At 42.0% G+C, this 19036-nt stretch overlaps 1 protein-coding gene across 1 annotated transcript in view; it reads right to left on the bottom strand.

Moving 5' to 3' along the window:
* Positions 1-19036, bottom strand: part of AUH (AU RNA binding methylglutaconyl-CoA hydratase) — a 445506-nt gene that overhangs the window by 234171 nt on the left and 192299 nt on the right. Inside the window, exon 5 of the mRNA XM_082264199.1 lies at positions 6529-6621. Within this exon, the coding sequence (XP_082120325.1) occupies positions 6529-6621 (93 nt within the window). The remainder of the gene's footprint in view (positions 1-6528; positions 6622-19036) is intronic.

Raw genomic sequence — 19036 nt, 5'->3', positions numbered from 1 at the left:
TCAAAGAAGTCCATGGTTCTGGAAAGAAGCAAAGGAGCCCCCCCCCCCACCCCAGATATAGGTGAGGGTGTCCCTTCATGCAGACGGGGATTTGTCTGCAGGTCTAGATTGGCCTGTTCTCAGCTTACCCGACCATGTCTTCTTGGAACGCCCAGAAGATCTAAATGGATTAGATCCTTTCTCCTGCGTGCTGGAGGCACAAAAGGGCTGCCTTTGGGCTGTAAAATAAGTCCCCTGTCTATTAAACGGTGACTTGCCCTTGGCGGATTGAGGAAGAAGGGTACTCTTCCCGCCTGTGAGTCCATTGATTAACTCATCCAATGAGGAACCAAACAAACAGTCTCCTGTAAAGGGGAGATCTGATAGAGCCTTTTTTGAGTCCTGATCTGCAGACCAGCGTGTTGGCAACACCATACGTATAATAGCAACCCCCACCGCGGACACTCTGGCTACAAGGGGGGACGCATTTAGCGAGGCATCACATATAAATAGTAGGGCTTGGACCATTTGGTCCGTTAGCTCTGTCAGGCCTGCAGAGAGCTGTTCTGTTTATAAGTCACTTTTTAGTAACTTAGTAACCGATGAACATCAGAGAAATGATTTTCCCTTTCGTTCATTGACGGACACAGCTCCTGTCATTCTTGTCCATTGGGATGTCCCAAAGCAGTGTCATTGGAAAAAGACCACCAAGGCCAATACCTGGCCCTTGATGGAACTCAAGGCCAATTTCTGTTCAACCCCCCCGTTTAAGTATGTTAAGATCCAAGTCATCAAGAAGGAGCGAGAATGGACCCCAAGAGACTCACACCACGCAATGTATGTCTTCCATGTACAATGGTAGATCTTCCTAGAGGTAGATTTCCTAGCTTTTAACAATGTAGGAATCACTGTCTCTATCCTCTAGCTCCTGGCGTTCAACAGCCAAGCTGTCAAAGCCAGCAACTGTAAAACAGGATGGAAGTTCAGTCTTTGGGACAGCAGATCCTCCCTGAGAGGAAGCTTCCAAGGAACATTGGTGACCAGCCGCACTAGATCGGCGTACCAGGCCCGGTGAGACTCTGCAACTGCCACCAACTGTAAAACAGGATGGAAGATCAGTCCTTGGGACAGCAGATCCTCCCTGAGAGGAAGCTTCCAAGGAACGTTGGTGACAAGCCGCACTAGATCGGCGTACCAGGCCTGGCGAGACCAGTCCAGTGCCACCAAGATGACCGGAATCGCTTCTGCCTCGATCTTGTGTAGGAGTGTGGGGAGAAGCTTTAAAAGGAAGGAAGAAGTAGATTAGACAATACTGACCCCACAGGGCCACCAGCGCGTCTGTGGCGTCTGCCAGAGGATCCTTTGACCAAGCCACAAACCTCTGCACCTTTCTTTTGAGCCGAGACACCAACAGATCCACCTCGGGGGTGCCCCAACAAAGACACAGCTGCTGAAATACCTCCAGATGAAGGGACCACTCCCCTTGGTCCAACACCTGCCGACTGAGATAATCCGTCTGCCAATTTTCCACCCTGGGAATGTGTATGGCTGAGAGGGCTGGAACGAACCGTTCTGCCCACCTTAAAATGCCGGCTATTTCCAGGGCCACCATGGCACTTTTTGCGCTTCCTTGGTGATTAACATAAGCCATAGCCGTGGCATTGTTCAATTGAATGCGCACTGCACAACCCTAAAGACGAGCCGTCCAATGATCCAGACACAGTCTGATCACTTGGAGTTCCAAGACATTGATCAGTAGTCTGGACTCTTCCAGTGTCCAAAGAGGCATGCAAAGGCAAAGGGGAGTGGTTCTCTCTCCAGGTCTAGGCGCTTAGCCCACTCAGAGTTTGCAACACTAGGGCAATGGTAAACAGTGGCCTCATTGCCGAACCAGCTAAGGAATACATAATGCGGGCCACAGCCTCCGCCTTCCGGTCAGCTGGATCCTTGAAGGCTGGGGACTCTTCAACTGGACTCATGGTTGCCTTGTTTAATCTGGAAACCGGAGGGTCCACCACCGGTGAGACAGTTCACTTTTTAAAGAGCGACTCCTCATAGGGGTAACGCCTAGTAAAGTGCTTAGGAACCCCTGGGGGAAGCTTTGGTCATCCCCACTCTTTAATGACAATTCAGTCAAAATAGGCAGGGAAAGGAAACACCTTTTGCCGGTCTGGATGGTTTGTGAGTGCCAAAGGGTACCTGTGCCTCTGTCGAAGGTTCAGCTGTATCCTCCATCTTCAGGGTCTTACGCACAGATACAATCAGTGCATTAACCAGTGCCTTTTTTGTGCGCGGTCGCAAACTTGGAGGAATCATCCTCACTACCGCCGACACAGGCACCTGCAACCACCAGAAGAATCTGCACTACACATTCGGCGATCAGAAAGCTAAATGATCCAGGAGGCAGCACCAGGGGATAAGGAGAGGATCCCACTGCCACCCACAGGGCTCAACTGTTATGGCTGCCGCTATTTGCATTTTAAAATCAAAATAAAATGGCCGTCGGACAACACAAACATGGCGGCCGTGTATAGAAACACATATACTAAAACAAAATGGTGGCAACACGAGGCATACAGGGACCAGGCCCGAGGACAGATCCAGGCAGGACAGGGGGGCCCTGGCAGGGGCCTTTACCATGTACAACCCCCCCCCCCGCTCAACTGATTGTCCGGTCGCCAGTGGCGCATCCCCCCAGCCCCGATTGCTATTAGTGCCCTGCCCCCACCCCCGAAAAGTGGCCAGACCACCCAAAAAAATACATCCCCAGCATATGTGGAGCGGGTGCCTGCGGGAGAGAGGGAAAACCGGGAGTCTGACCATCCCAGGGAGGGGCCCACATCCACCCCAAAACCCTCCAGGGGTAGAGGGGGAACAACTACTCACCCTACTAGGAACAGGGTGTGCACCACTCCAGACAGATCCTCCTCTCCATCGAAATGGGGGGCTGTCGGCCAGGAGGAACACTGCAACTCAGGCCAAGGCAAGGTCGTATGCGACCTTGTCCAGTGTTGCTATGTCGTGGCTGACCTAGCGCGGGGATGAGGCCTGCGTGCGCTCGCTGGCCAGACTGGGGTGACCACTGGATCTAAAGTATCCAGCCCATCACCCAGTCCCACAGTTGATTGTAGATCTCACCGGAAAAATCCAGGAGGAAAAAATGTCCTATCTAAAAATTTTGCCAGGATCAAAGATACCAGCAAGGAACTAGGTCCTTACTCCTGACTAGGGAGAAAAAAAACTGAGTGACTATAGCAGAAAGAGGAAGTATACCCCCTGAGACTGCCCATGGGTGTAGCCAGAAGTTTTTTCTGCCTAGTGTCCTACTCCTATAGGGGGCAGCATAACCCAATGGTCAAGAATGACAGGAGCTGTGTCCGTCAATAAACGAAAGAGAAAAACTTTTTAACATATTGTATAGGAGGTTTTTATTCATTCATCCAAGTCATGGTTTAGCTAGTCAAATTCAACTGGATGTGTTCTGTAATGCTGTAAATTATTTTATTTAAGCATGTGGTTCAGAAAAGACAAGTTAAATAAGAAGAAACTCATTTAAACCGGATCTTTGTAAAACAACAGGGGGGGGGCACCTCTAAGTGCAATATTTATAAGAACGTTAATGGAGCAGCCAAATAAACACTCACATGTGTTACTTTAGGATGTGCATATCTAGTAGTATCAACAGAAGGGTCGCCCAGGTTCCAGGTCGGCAGCCAGCCGCCACCGTTGGTGGTGTCGTAGGGTGCAAGCCAGATGTAGAGGAAGACTTCTGTAACAAACGTGGAATGAGGAAGTGATGTCAAGCCTGGAGGACGGTCCTGTTTCCCTGGTAACGCATTTCGGAACGCCAATCAGCTACTTTATCACACCATCATAAAGCATAAATAACTATCATCATAAATACCCATCATGATAGAGAAGCTGAATGACGGTCCGTAACGCGTTACTAGTGCAACAGGACTATCCTCCAGGCGTGACATCACTTCCGCATACCACTGCACCCTCGGACACCACCAACGGTGGCTGGCTACCAACTTGGAACCTGGCTGACCCCTTTGTTAATACTACTAGTTATGCACATTCTTATGGAACACATGTGAGAGTGTTTATTTGGCTGCTCCGTTAAAGATTTTATAAATATTGCACTTAGAGGCGTTCCCCTTTGTGCTTGTTAGACAGAACCAAAGGATGTGGAGCAATCAGCCTTTTTCAGAACTGCATTACTAGCATTTATTAGAAGCATTTGGGTAATATCCATGTATGGGTAATATCTATGGCCTACAGATGTGAGCACATGGCTTACTGCTGCCATGTTTGTTTGATGGTGAAATGGCCATCAAGGCTGAAACTATGACAACACGGTGCTGTGAGGGTCAAATGCTGGAAAAATAGAGGGTATTGGCCCTTGGTCATCGCCTCCCAGATACAGGTCAAAGGTGAAGGAAGCATTGATGAGATCCTTGGAACCAGTTTGCTTTCCAGTGGCTGACTGAAAAGGCAACCCGGTGTATTATATACACAGAGGAAGTGGAAGGGGATCTTTGAATCCGCTATTCTGCGCCCTTTTATATTACTTCTGGTAAGAGACCATTCTGGGTGGTTCATGCTGAGAGTGACTTATCCACGTTTGCAGTGAAATATATTGTTTAATTCGTGCACACCTTATTTTCTGTCTGGTAAGGAGGAATTTCACCTGGTGGTGGGTGTTTATGCACTGAAGTTGGAGATTTTTCATTGTTGTCGAGCACTCATTTGTTTGATCAAGCATGGACACTTAAAGAGAAATTGGACTTTATTTTGCACATTCCCACCTAATATATTGTATTCATATGTTGTTAAACATTATTTTGGATATATCTTTGTTTTAGCGCACCTTCTTTTAAACACATCAATTATACACATTCAGGCACTGAATACAGGTAGCGGCTTTAACTACAGATCACACTAACAGCGCACCCTCACCCATCCACGATAATATCTATGTATGACTTTTGGAGTTCTGTACCCCCAATTCTGGTGATATGGCAATTTGTAGGTCTTTCTCCCAGAGTTTGAAGTATGGCAGTACTTGGCCCTCTTTGGGTTGTCAAGTGTGATTTTAGATATGGAGAGATACGCAAATGGCACCAAGGAAATCCCTATAGAAGGTTGAGGATGATTAAATCGAATGTGACCCATTGTTTTGTAGTTCCACGTCTGCACTATTTTGTTCGTCTGACCAGGCAACTCAGTGTTAAGGTTTATTTTCCCTTTATTTTCTTCTTTCTCCATTTTTTTCTTATTCGCAATAGGACTGGGGTAGTTATACCATTTCTGATATCAAAGATCTCGTCCAAATCATATCACAATGGGCCACTATGAGTCAATTGTTTTCTTTGACATTGTTTTTACTGGTATTAGAGCTTAGGATGCAACTGTTTGGTGGTTTGTGTATACGATATATATGCCTAGCTCATTTTTCCTGGACTGTGATCTGTCTCCTGGAGGTTTCTTCTTAGGACATTGTTATATACTTTGTATTACTTTTATGATACCTAGAATGTTGTATCCTATTGTACCTGTTATTTCTGGTCTATGTTATGACAAAAAGTTTCATTAAAAAAAAGAAAGTTAATAAGTCATAATTTTTGGACACCATTTATGTTTTTTTCCCTTTATTAAGTCGAGGTTTACATTTGCACATTAAAGTCTTCTCAAAGCACACTTGCAATTTAGCCATAGAGTTATGGAAAGAGGGACACAGATAAAAAAAGGGCTTACTATATTTATTAATTCCTGCATTTTTGCTTAGCTGCAGTGTATTTTAAACCTTCACTTTGGATTTTAGACGATAGTGGTATTGTATTTTTTTTTAATTCTAGTTCTTAAAAAGCAGGTTGCGATTCTGACAACTACAGGATGCTTGCCATAGCACACAAGGGGCCAAGGGGGAACATGCACCACAATGCAATGCAGGTACATTTAGATAAATAGCCTCAATGTGCTGCATTTTAAGAGCATAATAGATCTAAGCTATATTAAGCATTGACAAGGCTGTACATTTTTAAAAAATGATTAAATTGAATGTATAACTAAAACAATAGTGTTTTTTAGTTATAGATAGAACAGGGAAAGATCAGAACCCCTTGGTTGCTGTTTTTGTCCCCAAGAGATTCACCCTAATTGTATTTGTGACCATTTTTACTAAGGAAGAAAGTGAAGAGGAATCAAACATTTTACAGTTATTACGGAAACAGGAAATCTTCCAAAGTGGAAGAAAGGAGATTCTTTTCTTTTTTTTAGACATTTTTTTTTACTTTATGTTGAGTCTTTGGGACAGGTAATTAAATGAAGCCTTCCCAATGGGACACAGAAAGTATACAAAAAACTGACAGGGGTGTTAACCCTTCACTATTCCATACAAAAATTAAAGTTTTGACTGTACATATACTTTAAGCTATATTTGTCATTATATTATTGATCCACAGAGTAAAACAAATCAATACAAAACAAATCCAGATGAACCTTTTTTCATCTAACAATAAGAAGTAATTTTTTAACTGACCTTACCTGCCACTATGATGTCAGTGGCTAAAGCCATCTCTAAGCCTCCCCCTAGAGCTGCTCCATCCAAGGCAGCGATGGTTGGCATTGGAAGGTTTGCTAGGAAAACAAAGTAAAAGGATTACAATATAATGGAAGCAACCACCTAAAAAATAATGTATAATATAAACATAAGGAGGGCATTCCACGCTCATTGAAAACAGTATTAGGCAAAATGGACACTTGCTGGCTATTAATTAAATGTGAAGTAGCCATTGTGTAAACTCAAGAATGCCAAACCACTCTGATTGCTTCAGCTGTCATGTTAATAGTAATTTCAGTGTTCAGGTCAGAGCGCTCCTACTACTGTGTTTCAAAAACAAACAATATGTTACCAGCACATCAGAACGCTATTTAGTAGTCACAATTACTGTACATAAAACAGCTATGTTCCAGAGTTTAAATAAGCTCCTTCTTCTGGTAAATAGTGACAACATTAGTGATAGAATAAAACATATATAGAGTATAAAGACCAACCCATTCTATACTAACAGTGACCATCCCCCAATCGCAGTAGTCAATTACCTTACCAATCACCAATGTGCTCTAATATCTCAGTGTTCCAGTATATAACATAAGGGGACCATGGTTTCCAGCAAGTGAAACATATGCAAGAGCTCCGCAATTACCAATGAATAAACACATATATATTGGTTCCTTCCTTTCTTCCTTTACAATGAAAGTAGGAAGTTTGAGGCTCACTATGGCAACACACTAGCCCCTGAATATGAGAGCAGCTTAGCAGAAGGGTTGCAGTAGCCTACCCACTCCTACTCTGTGATACGGTAAATATTAGTAAGGGTCTGGTTTCTAAGAGCCAGCCAGCACTACCAAAATTAAGTTCAGATCTTGGAAGGAAGAGCATTAAATAGATGTGAGCCAAGGAAAAAATAATAGTGTTGTGGGAAAAAAAGAGTAAATTCAAAGAGTTGCAATGTTATCATATTTAGTAACCCAACAACCCCTTCTGCCTGAAACCAGAAATTACATTAGTATCGATGCAGGTTTCGGACTTCCAAGTATATTTGCAAACAGAATCTGCCTTAACCAGTGTGTTTTGATAGTCCTGTAGGAAAACCTGCTTCATTCATGTGCAGAATTGTATGTTTGTAAAACATTAACATTTTTAAGAAGCTTTTCTAACACACTCAGACACCTGGAAAAAGGTTTGAACCATCTAAGTTTACTGTTTATGCCTAGGGCCCTCGTGGTAGATCATGCCTTACGGAGGGCACTCATTAGTATCCATTTAGGGTAACCCATTTGCTGGTAATCTATTCTCTCAGAATAAATACGGAACACCCATAGGAGTTGTGAGAGTAATGGACCCTCAACAAGACATCTAGGGTGTCCAATCCTATAGCGTAACAGAGTGTTAAGGTCAGCAGGCTTGAAATACAATGATGATACCCAGTTATCATTCTGGAACGAGACATCAACATCCAGAAATTGAACATTGTGGTAGGAATAATTAAAATTAAAGCCAATATTTGGGAAGAAGGAATTAATGTACACAAGTGTATTAACGCCAATCTCTGAATCCTCCCATATAGTAAAAAAATGATCACTGTATAGCATTTCAAAGATCATCAATATGTGTTCTCTGCAGCTGAACACTTTTGAAAAACTGTGGTGAGGGGGAAGATACACTGTTCCTCAATACATCCCATGAACAGATTGGCAAAGGAGGAAGAAGCCCATCGCTGTCCTTCATATTTGCTGTTAAATATTGTGGATAAAAATATATTCTCTAGAACAACATGAAGTCCCACTACTAGAAACTCGGTAGCAATTGATGGCATTAGATCCTTTGAAAGGAAAAACTTAAAGGCTTCAATACCACCAGAGGAACCAAGGAATACAGAGATTAAATATTGTGGCCAAAACAAAATCCTGTGCAGGTGGGTATACACTGTTCAAAGCTGTAAAAAAAAAAAAAAAATCTGAGTATCCCTAATGTATGCGGGAGATTCTTGACATATGGTTGAAGAAATTAATCAATTACCCAAGCCAATGGCTGTGCAACTGATTCACAGCCAAAAACTATCTGGCCTGTATTTCAACAAGCTTACCCCTTTGTGAATCTTAAGAAGTTTATATATTGCAGCCCATTCAGGAAGTTCCTATCTAGAAACATACACACATCATCACCTAACCATCCATTCATATGGCCAAAGGATTGTAACTTTGACTGTACTGTCAATGTAGGATCATGTGGCAAATGTACATAGCTCTCAGAATTTCTAAGCATTCCAGTCTAATAATCAGGGTAAAGTAGTATGACAATAGTCCCACCTCTATTAGTTGGTTTAATAATATTTTTGGAATCATCTTACAAACTCTTGAGGGCATGAATTTTACATTTACTGAAGTTTGAATATTAAGGCAAGGAATTGGGAAAGATGTGTTTAATATCCTAAGGTGTGTGTGTAGCTCTCATTACTTTTGAATTGTCCAGGGGTTACTCCTGACCCCTGAATTGACTCGCATTCCCAGATTTTTCATTTTGAGTAGATTAAGGGAGGTCTATCAACACAGTTTTTTTTAATGACATCTGTGTCCCATTTGGGAGATTACCCTTCACTTACTGTCCCATAGCTACAATAAAAAGTAAAATCCCTCCAAAGTGAGGGAAATCCCTGATAGTCACTAAGCTCATCAGAACTCCGGCCGTTGTAGGATTTCTGTTCTTATGACCACTCAAAATTTGGGATTTTCTTTTACTTTCACTTTTGGTAATAATGGTGGAGGCGAGTCTCCCTAAAAGGGACACAGAAAGCAATAAAGAAAAACCTCACTGATGTTCTAATCTGTCTGTACCCTTTATAAAATGTAAAAGAAGGTTTTGCCTCCAGTTACAGTATACTTTAGGCATACATTCAAATCTGAACAAATCACTGTCAACCTTAAATTAAATGAATTCAGACATGGGCCAAATAGCAAGTCCATGACAAGGTACATGAGGAGAGGTTTATGAGGGGGTTTTCCTGCAGTTACCTCCCTGAATTAACCACCTGGGTTTTTTTTCGTCTCGTCATCCCTCAAAAATCGTTTATATCACCGTCCAAAGGAAAAGGGAATTAAAATTTTTGTTTGTTGTGCCGATCTGCTATCAGAAGTTGGATGCTCTGTGGATTTATTGGATTCTGAGGACGAATCCATTTTTCCATCAGTAGAGAATCCACAAGAGCACCTAACAATCTTTGACAAAAAAAATGGTCTTTTATTCAATTGCCCTCTTGGTAATCCAGGCACACTTATCTCCTGCATTTATTCTGTTTTTGTGACACAATATAGCTGTCAACCTCAGGTTCAACAGATAGTAGTCCTTGGGTAACCTAATTTCTTCCTCAATTTTGTCTTTCAGGGAGAGTTTCAATGCCATCATCTCCCTATTAATTTGGAAAAGCTGCAGTTTTACTTCTTCAAATTACTATAACCATGTCATTTGGTGACAAATGGTGCAAGGTTTTGACACAAAACTCTCCAAAGTGACAAATTATTGAAAGTTATGTTCAATAATGGGTTAGCTCATTATATGGAACTGCCTTATTCGATATTATGCAGACAGGGTTTGATCATGGAGTTCCAGAACCACACCTGTATACATTTACTTTGTGAGCTTTTGGTCAAGAGATCTATGCACCTACATGAAAGGGGTGGATGCATGAGAATGTAATGTACTACAATAGATTGTCAGGAACCCCCAAACAAAAAAAAGGATGATAAGAATGCCTGCCAATTCACACGAACTGCTGATACAGTGGTGCAATAGTCACAGCACAATATATACTGTATATCCTGCTATTTTGCTTGGAGTCTGTTTCTTTGGAGGCAAATTGTAAGGGAGTTGCTATTATAGGTCATTATTTTAACATAGCTCTTGCTGCACTTCAGTAGAGTATGCAATACCCTCTTTTCTGGAGGAAATCCATTACTCCCATCTGATAGTTATTATCAGGTGGGAGTAGTTAATTTTTTGAATTCTGCTTTTCTCTAAAAGAACACAGCACTATATATATATATATATATATATATATATATATATATATATATATATATATATATATATAAAATATTCAGGATTATGTACACTGGAGTACAGAAAATTGAACTACATTCCTGTGCCCCGCAATGGACAATAAAGAAATATACATCTACAACAATGGTACTTTGCAATTCAACTTTCGCAAAACAATTTCCCTCATTTGCTAACTAAATATGTTCTTCTTTTATGCTTAAACAATATATATGAATATATATATTTTTTAAACTTAAAATGTCATTGTTATGGATCTAAAAAAAACAGTCCATCTGCCAGAGCATGCCCATTCTGTAGACAGATTGCATTCCATCCTTTGTCAACAACCACCCCCACTGAGCAGTTTTACTTCAACAATTTGATGACTGTCACCATAATGGTACCCACCAGTTCATAACAGTACTGTGAGTGTTATCAAAAAAAGTAAAAAAAGCAACCTGATCCTTATAATGAATGGTGAGGGTAGGTGATGCAGCAGACGACCACACACACCACAAGCTATAACCTTATTAAGCCATCACAATGCGGTTCTGTCTATTGTTTTAGCTCATTCTTTGTACACGCTTACTAGGTTCTGAAACATAATTATTGCTAAAAATGGATGTAACCAGTCCAATCCTATTTTAATAACCAATAGTTTGAAATGTAATAATTTATTGTAAAACAGCAGAGTATTATTTAACATATATATAGGAGAGGAAAAAATAATTAAAACAGAAGGGGAAATCGAGAGGATCTACTGTATCTATCATACACAAATATGATTTCAGTGGTTGAACTATAAAGCATTGAGCACAACACAAACCTTAATGCACATCGGACATGCAATGTGTCAGTCTGACTAGACATTTTTGTTTTCAGCTGTTCTTAAATTTAGCTCAGAACAAGTTAGGTGTTTTGGATCACAGCAAATGTTAGGCTAGAACACTATTCAACTATTATTTACAAGTATCTAAAATTATATGTCTAACTTAAAGCCCAATTGAAACTGTAGTTTAAATCAACTAAATACATTCAAGGTGTAACAAAATAAAAAAACATGCAACGTCTTACTGTATGTTTTCTTTCTAAAGCAGCCACAGCCTGAGTAGAAAAGTCTGTCCCCTTTCAAAAGGTGCATTAGTAGTTAATCAGTGGTAAAAATACGCAATGTTACTGTAATAATGACATTGACAGGGATGGGGTTAACCCTGTGGGTGATCAAGGGGTTTAATGTAAGCCAAGGGGAGTGTTTACTAACTGTGGGGGGATGGGCTTTTGAAATGACCATAGAGACCTGTGATCCTATATAGAATGATCACAGGCGCTGTGTGATCATTCCAGTGAGAAGAACGGTCAGCTGTGTTTACAAAAGCTGCCCGTCCTTCTCTCTCAGCTGGGAGCGAGCTTGCCCCCTAGCACCAGGCGCACAGGAGGGGCTGCCTGCCGCAGTAAAACCCAGGACCCTGCATTTACTATATCTGGTCTCCACAGTACACAGAACATGGAAATGCAATTATTTTAGTAAATATAAACTGCTAAATCAGAAGTATATAGCAGTATTGTGACTTCTATCAGTATTTTAGCCGAGCACTAGTTAAAGCTTGTAGGAAGGGTTTTCATACTGCACTGAGCTGTCCTATCAGGCTGCAAGACCCCTGACCCTCTGTCTGGACAATGCTGATTGGCCCTGTGCTGAGCACATGCACTCTCCCAAAAAAAACCCCCAAAAAACTCTCTAGCAATACACACCAAACTGAGCATGTGAAGCCTGACTCCAAAGGCTCTGTCCTATCCATACATGTTCTGGAATTAGTGGAAGAATAGGAGGATCTGTGCATACACGATCAAACAGCCTTTTTACACAATGCAGAGGATTAATCCCTTAGGTTCCACGGCGTGTATAACAATCATGCTTTACTGTATACACACACTGATTTTACTGTTCTTGGTTTAGTAACACATTAAAGTGGTTCTAAAGGCTGAAGGTTTTTTACCTTCATGCACTCTATGCATGGGGGTAAAAAATCTTCTGTGTGCAGCGCCCCCTCCCCACTCTCACCCTCTCTAATCCTTACCGGAGTTCCATCCGATCCAGCCATGTTCACAATGGCCTCAGTTGTCCCGAGACTCTCCATTCTCATTGGCTGAGAAAGCAGTGGAAGCCCATTGACTCAAACTGCTGTGAATCACAACCAGAGAGCAAATGAGGAGGGAGCAGGAGGGCAGGGCCGAGCCGCAGCTCTATGTGTCTTATTAACACATAGAGCAGCAGCTCGGGAGCAACTACACAGTGGTGCCCCCAGGGCAAGCGACTTTCTCTGGGGGCACTTCTCAAGGGGAAGGAGCAAGGAGCGCCAATAGGGGGACCTGAAACGTAAAGGATCGGAGTGGCTCTGTGCAAAACCACTGCACAGAGCAGGAAAGTAAAACATGTTTGTTATTGAAAAACAATGAAAAAAAAACCCAAAGCTTTAATACCACTTTAAGTGCCTATTGCAAAACTCAAATTAAGTGCCCCTCACACAAAAATAAATAACAGAATCATTTTACGGCAACCATTTATAGTTTAACTCTAAACTGAGCTGTAACGTTTTTTTTTTTTTTTTTTTGTTAATTTTATATTTAAAACTTTGAAAAGTATGCACTGGAAAAGTAATCTCAAGAGGCAGAGATACATCAAACTAGATGCATAACAACCTTCTTGTACAGCATTGCAGAGCACCATAATTAAATGTATGCTTCGCACTAGCACTTAATTAGGACTGTGTATCAAGCATACCATATCACATCCAGATGTAATCCATAACAAATGGTTGTGAAAGAAGCATACTCAGGAAGTACTCGAACACAAAACTAGCAAGCTTTAGTGAGACCCCCTTCTGTTTGCATAAAAATAATCAAAAATGCCCAGAGCAAGCAACCCCCCCCCAAAAAAAGGAGAAAAAAAGGAAAAATATAATCCAGGAGGCAACGCGATTTGAAAACAAAGCTAAAGAATGCCAGAGGGTCTAGGTGAGGATAAAATGTGGCTTAAGCCTGAGAGCCCATAATGTCCCGATATTCAGGGGAGCACGTGAACTCCATCCAGTAGAAGAGGTTTTGTTACATTGTTCTTCCCAGTGATTGATTGAAGCCATTACGGTCTTCATCTAAGAGCTGTAAAAGTTTTAACTGTGTTACCTATTTGTATTTTGGGTATCATAGATTTCCCCTGTTTTGCAAACATCTTGACTTAGTCAAGCTGAAATTCAGTGGGAAACTGCGATTTTCATTGCAGGCGAACCCAATTTGTTGCTACACTGGTAAATTAGACTGGAACTTACCATGTTACCTTTGGGTCTCAAACAGAAAGCCGTAACTTTTATAGATTCAATGGGGGACCTCTTTTAGACTGCAGGGAGCATAAGTAAGACTTCATCTTGAATATGTAGTTCAGTTTTGGACAATGGTTCACAAAAAGGATGTTGTGGAACTTGTGAGAGTGCAGAGGCCAACTAATTTTATAAGGGGCACATAGGACCTTCGTTATGAGGAAACTGGACCATGCTTAACCACTTGCCAACTGCCAGCAGTACATATACTGCGGCAGGTCGGCCCTGTCCCATGAAACAACGTATCTGTACGTTGCTTCGCGGGACCGCGAGTGGGGACACGCGCCCATTCGTCACAGGGGAAGCTGATCTACGGATCCGACAGCTGTGATTGCCGCAGGGCACCCGCGATCTCTCCCCATGGAGACAGAATGGCAGTCTGCCGTTATAACAGGGCAGACCGCTGTTCTGTCAGCAATGAACACAGGACTCCTGTGTTCCTCCTATTTAGGAACACAGGTCCCTGTGTTCATTCCATAAGTCCATCCCCCACACAGTTAGAAAGCACCCCCCAAGGGACACATTTAACTGTTTGATCGACCCTGGTGTTAACCCCTTCGCTGCCAGTGTCATTAGTACAGTAACAGTGAATATTTTTAGCACTGATTACTGTAGTAATGTCACTGGTACCCCCAAAATTGTCAAAAATGTCACTTAGGTGTCCGATCTGTCCGCCACAATGTCGCAGTCCCGCTAAAAATCACTAATCGCCACCATTACTAATAAAAAAAAAAGTAAAACAATAAAAATGACCCAAATCTTTCCCCTAGTTTGTAGACCCAATAACTTTTGCGCAAACCATTTAAAATACTCTTATTGGGATTTTTTTTTTACCAAAAATAGGTAGCGGAATACATATTAGCCTAAAATGATGAAAACATTTTTTTTTTAATTTTTTTTTTTTTTTTTTTTTTATTGGCACTGTTATATAGCAGAAAGTGAAAAAAAAGATTGATTTTTCTGTTACCGTAAAATTATTTTCTCTGATGTTCATTGACGGACACAGCTCCAGATCTTCTTGACCCTCGGGTTTATGCTGCCCCCTACAGGAGTAAGATACTAGGTGGAAAAAAGTTTGACTATGCCTATAGGGCAGTCCCAGAGGTTATACTCCCACTTCCTGCTATAGGTCATCATTTTTGTAACAAGCAGTGTCAAAAGAGCATAAAACCCATCTCAATAGAGGGGCGGGTGCTGTGTCCGTCAATGAACATCAGAGAAAAGGATTTTACGCTAAGACAAAAATCCAGTTTTCTAATTCGTTCATTGACGGGCACCGTTCCAGATCTTCTTGACCCTTGGGATGTTCCAAAGCAATGTCACCATTGTGGTGGGAAGAACACAGCAAGAAAACACACTTTCCAAAGGCTGAACATAGCCAACCAGGTAAAACTGGGGCTCAACAAGGAATACCTGGAGCTCACCTAACAAAAAAATACCCTCAAAGGAGGACCAACCCTCTCCAACAGCAGCCTGCAAAACCCTGTGGTCAAAAGAAGCATCTGCAGATGCCAACACATTCACCTTATAAAATTTTGTAAAAGTGTGCACGGCCTACCAGGTGGCCACCTTGCAAACCTGCACTACCGACGCCCGATGAGGGAAGGCCCAAGAAGCACTAAGCGCATCCTAGAATGCACCTTAACCAGGAAAGGAGGATCCTGACCCTAATGGATTAGCCCTGCACCACTGTCTGTCTGATCCATCTAGAAAAATTCAGTTTAAAAAGGAAAAAATGCTAGGACCAGAGATCCCAGCAAGGAACTAGGTCCTCACTCCTGACTAGGCAGAAAAAAACTGAAGACCTATAGCAGGAAGTGGGAGTATACCTCCTGAGACTGCCCTATAGGCATAGTCAAACTTTTTCCCGCCTAGTGTCCTACTCCTGTAGGGGGCAGCATAAACCCACGGGTCAAGAAGACATGGAGCTGCGTCTGTCAATTAACAAAAGAAAAATATATTTTTTTTCCAGAATTGTCGCTCTTTTTTGTTTATAGCGCAAAAAATAAAAATCGCACAGGTGATTAAATATCACAAAAACAAAGCTCTCTTTGTGGGGAAAAAAAAGGACATCAGTTTTATTTGGATAGTGTGTTGCACGACCGCGCAATTGTCAGTTAAAGTAACGCAGTGCTGAATCGCAAAAAATGGCCTGGTCATTAAGGGGGGAAACCTTCCGGTCTAGGAGTGGTTAAGAAGGGTTTTGGAACAATTTCAGATTTAGGCTTTTACATTTTTATTTTTTTCAATATTTTTATTGATTTCAAATATATAATATACAAAACCGTTAAAATTATCATTAACATTTTATCATCTACTCAAACCCTCCCCCACTCTTTCTCCTCTCTCTTCTGTCCTCTGACTCTGTGTCCCTTCTCTCTTCCCTCCATCTCCTCATCACTTACAGTATGGGCTTTTTCACACGGTCCGCCTCCATAGGCGGATTCGTGCTGCTCAGCGGGGATCGATCCGCCGATCCCCGCTTGCAGTGAAAAGTACACCAAGAAATGGATACGGTAATGGAGACACACACAATAGGACCCCAAGAAACAACTATGGATATGCAGACACATACAACAGATATGCACCGTTGGAAAATTATGAGGAACCATACCACGACAACAGAGGACCACCCCCACCAAGGAGGGTTTTTTTCCCCAGGGGAACAGAGGGCAACCCCCAAGGGGGAGAGGAGGCCCCCGCAGACCATGGGGACATTGGCAACAGAACTGGCACCAAACCCCTACACGAGGAGACAGTTGGGGGGGCCAGTGGCAACAACATGGCAACAGGGAAGACACAACAAGACATCAGGAATCAAACAGAAATGGAAACCGCGAGGGACCCGATGAGGAAAGAAACGGAAGAAAAAGGAGAAGAGAGCAATAGGTAAAGGTATTTTTAACCTGAGTGAAGCACTTTGAGGAGGAGGAATTAAAAATATTAGATTTGGGGCTCAAATACGCCCCCCGGAAAAAATCTTGACAAATTTGAAGCATATATAGACCTGCACAAATATGTCAGGAAACTGAATATTAAAAGATTCTTTACATTAAAGCAAAAGCAAGTACAAAGACCCACACAAAGCGAATACAGACAAACAAATCTGAAGAACCGGTCCACATTCAATCCTAAGAACCCTCAAAATGAGAATTTAGAGGTGTTCAAACGCATGGTAGAAGCAGACATAAGGGACCTAAAAGTGCAGAATAGAAAGGAAAAGAATATATGGGAAACCATCAAAAAAACTTGAAAAAAGAAAAGGAGTGGTCATCAGACCAGCCGACAAGGGGGGAGGCCTGGTAATATTGAATAAGAAAGACTACGAAGATGAGATGGAGAATCTACTTAAAGTACAGGATACATATATAAATCTCAAGGGAGACCCAAAGAAAAAGCATGAAGAGGCCCTACACAAATGTGTCGAAAAAGGGAAGAAGATGGGCATCATAAACAAAAAAGAAGCCAAGTATCTGTGTTTGGAAAAACCTAAGACCCCAGTCATTTACTATGTTCCCAAAATGCATAAGGATGACAAAAAACACCTGGCAGACCCATTATAAGTGGGATAAACTCCGTACATTCAAGACTGGGAGAGTACCTCGACCAGTTCTTACAACCATTGGTCCCTGTAGGGAAATCCTACCTGCGGGACAGCAAGCAGCTATTAGCAGAAATAAAAGATCTTCACATAGAGGAAGAGGACATCTTAGTAACCATTGATGTCAACTCCCTCTATACGAACATACAACAGAAGGATGGACTAGAAGCAATAAACTGGGCTTTACACACCCACACGGACATGAAAGCGGTACAAATTCTCTACATCTTGGTGTACTTTTCACTGCTTGCTGGTATTAATAAAATGTATGTAAATGTATTCAGTGGAATTGGCAAACACATTCATAGGAGTTCACATGATGACCAGTTTTTAAGGCTGTACATCATTGGCTATCTAAACCGCAAGGTGTACAAACATGGCCATTGATTCTGCTCCAATGGTGTACCAATATGGCGCCAGCCCAGCCTATAAAAACACTGGGAGTAGCGCTAGATGGCACGCTCCAGATTACGTCGTAGTGACGAAATGCGTAGGGCGTGGCTTATTGCGTCAGTACGTCACTTGCGGTAGCGGTGGTTCAGACCGGTGGAACGCGGAAGAGACACAGCCTGGCGGACCCTGCACGCTGAAAGTGAACTCCTACAATGTGAGTGGATATTACACCTGCTTTCATCTCACACATGATATACTACGCAATGGAGGCTATTTTCTATTACAGCAAATGAGGAGAATCGAGCCACCCATCACAAGAGTGCGGTAAGCAATTATACCCAGTGGGGATCCACGGGTTGCTACTTTCTCATTTTATAAGTATTTTACTGAGCACTTGATGCATTGGCTCACAGCAAGCACTAAAGCACCTTGTATTAACCAAGTGGTGACACTATATGGTTTCATTTAATTCACTATATGCACTTTTAATGATGGTACGATTTTAGTGCTAAAAACGCATTGGTTTTAAAGTGGATTGCTTTTAAAACGGATTGTTTTTAAACGCACAGCACACGTTTTTAAAACACACGTTTATAAAACACACAGCACACATTTTATCTTCACGTTTATAAACGCACAGTACACATTCTTGTGGTAGCGCCTGGCACCAACAACCTTGTACTTTCCCATCCGATCAGATCCGCCTAAAAAACTGACAGGCGGATCTGATCGGAACGCCCAGGGTGAAAGAGCCCTCTCTCACAAAAGTGAGTACATTCCTCACATTATTCTAAATATTTTATTATATCTTTTCATGTGACAACACTGAAGAAATTACACTATTCTACAATGTAAAGTAGTGTGTACCTTGTATAACAGTGTAAATTTGTTGTCCCCTGAAAATAACTCTACACACAGCTATTATTGTCTAAACTGCTGGCAACAAAAGTGAGTACACCCCTACGTGAAAATGTCCAAATTGGGCCAAAAGTATCAATTTTGTGTGGCCACCATTATTTTCCAGCACTGCCTTAACCCTCTTGGGCATGGAGTTTACCAGAGCTTCACAGGTTGCCACTGGAGTCC

The sequence above is a fragment of the Pelophylax lessonae genome, assembly GCF_965119305.1.
Source record: "Pelophylax lessonae genome assembly, chromosome: 1".
NCBI classification, from domain to species: domain Eukaryota; kingdom Metazoa; phylum Chordata; class Amphibia; order Anura; family Ranidae; genus Pelophylax; species Pelophylax lessonae.
Note: the sequence above shows the minus strand (reverse complement) of the source record. Positions and strands in the feature narration are given on the sequence as shown.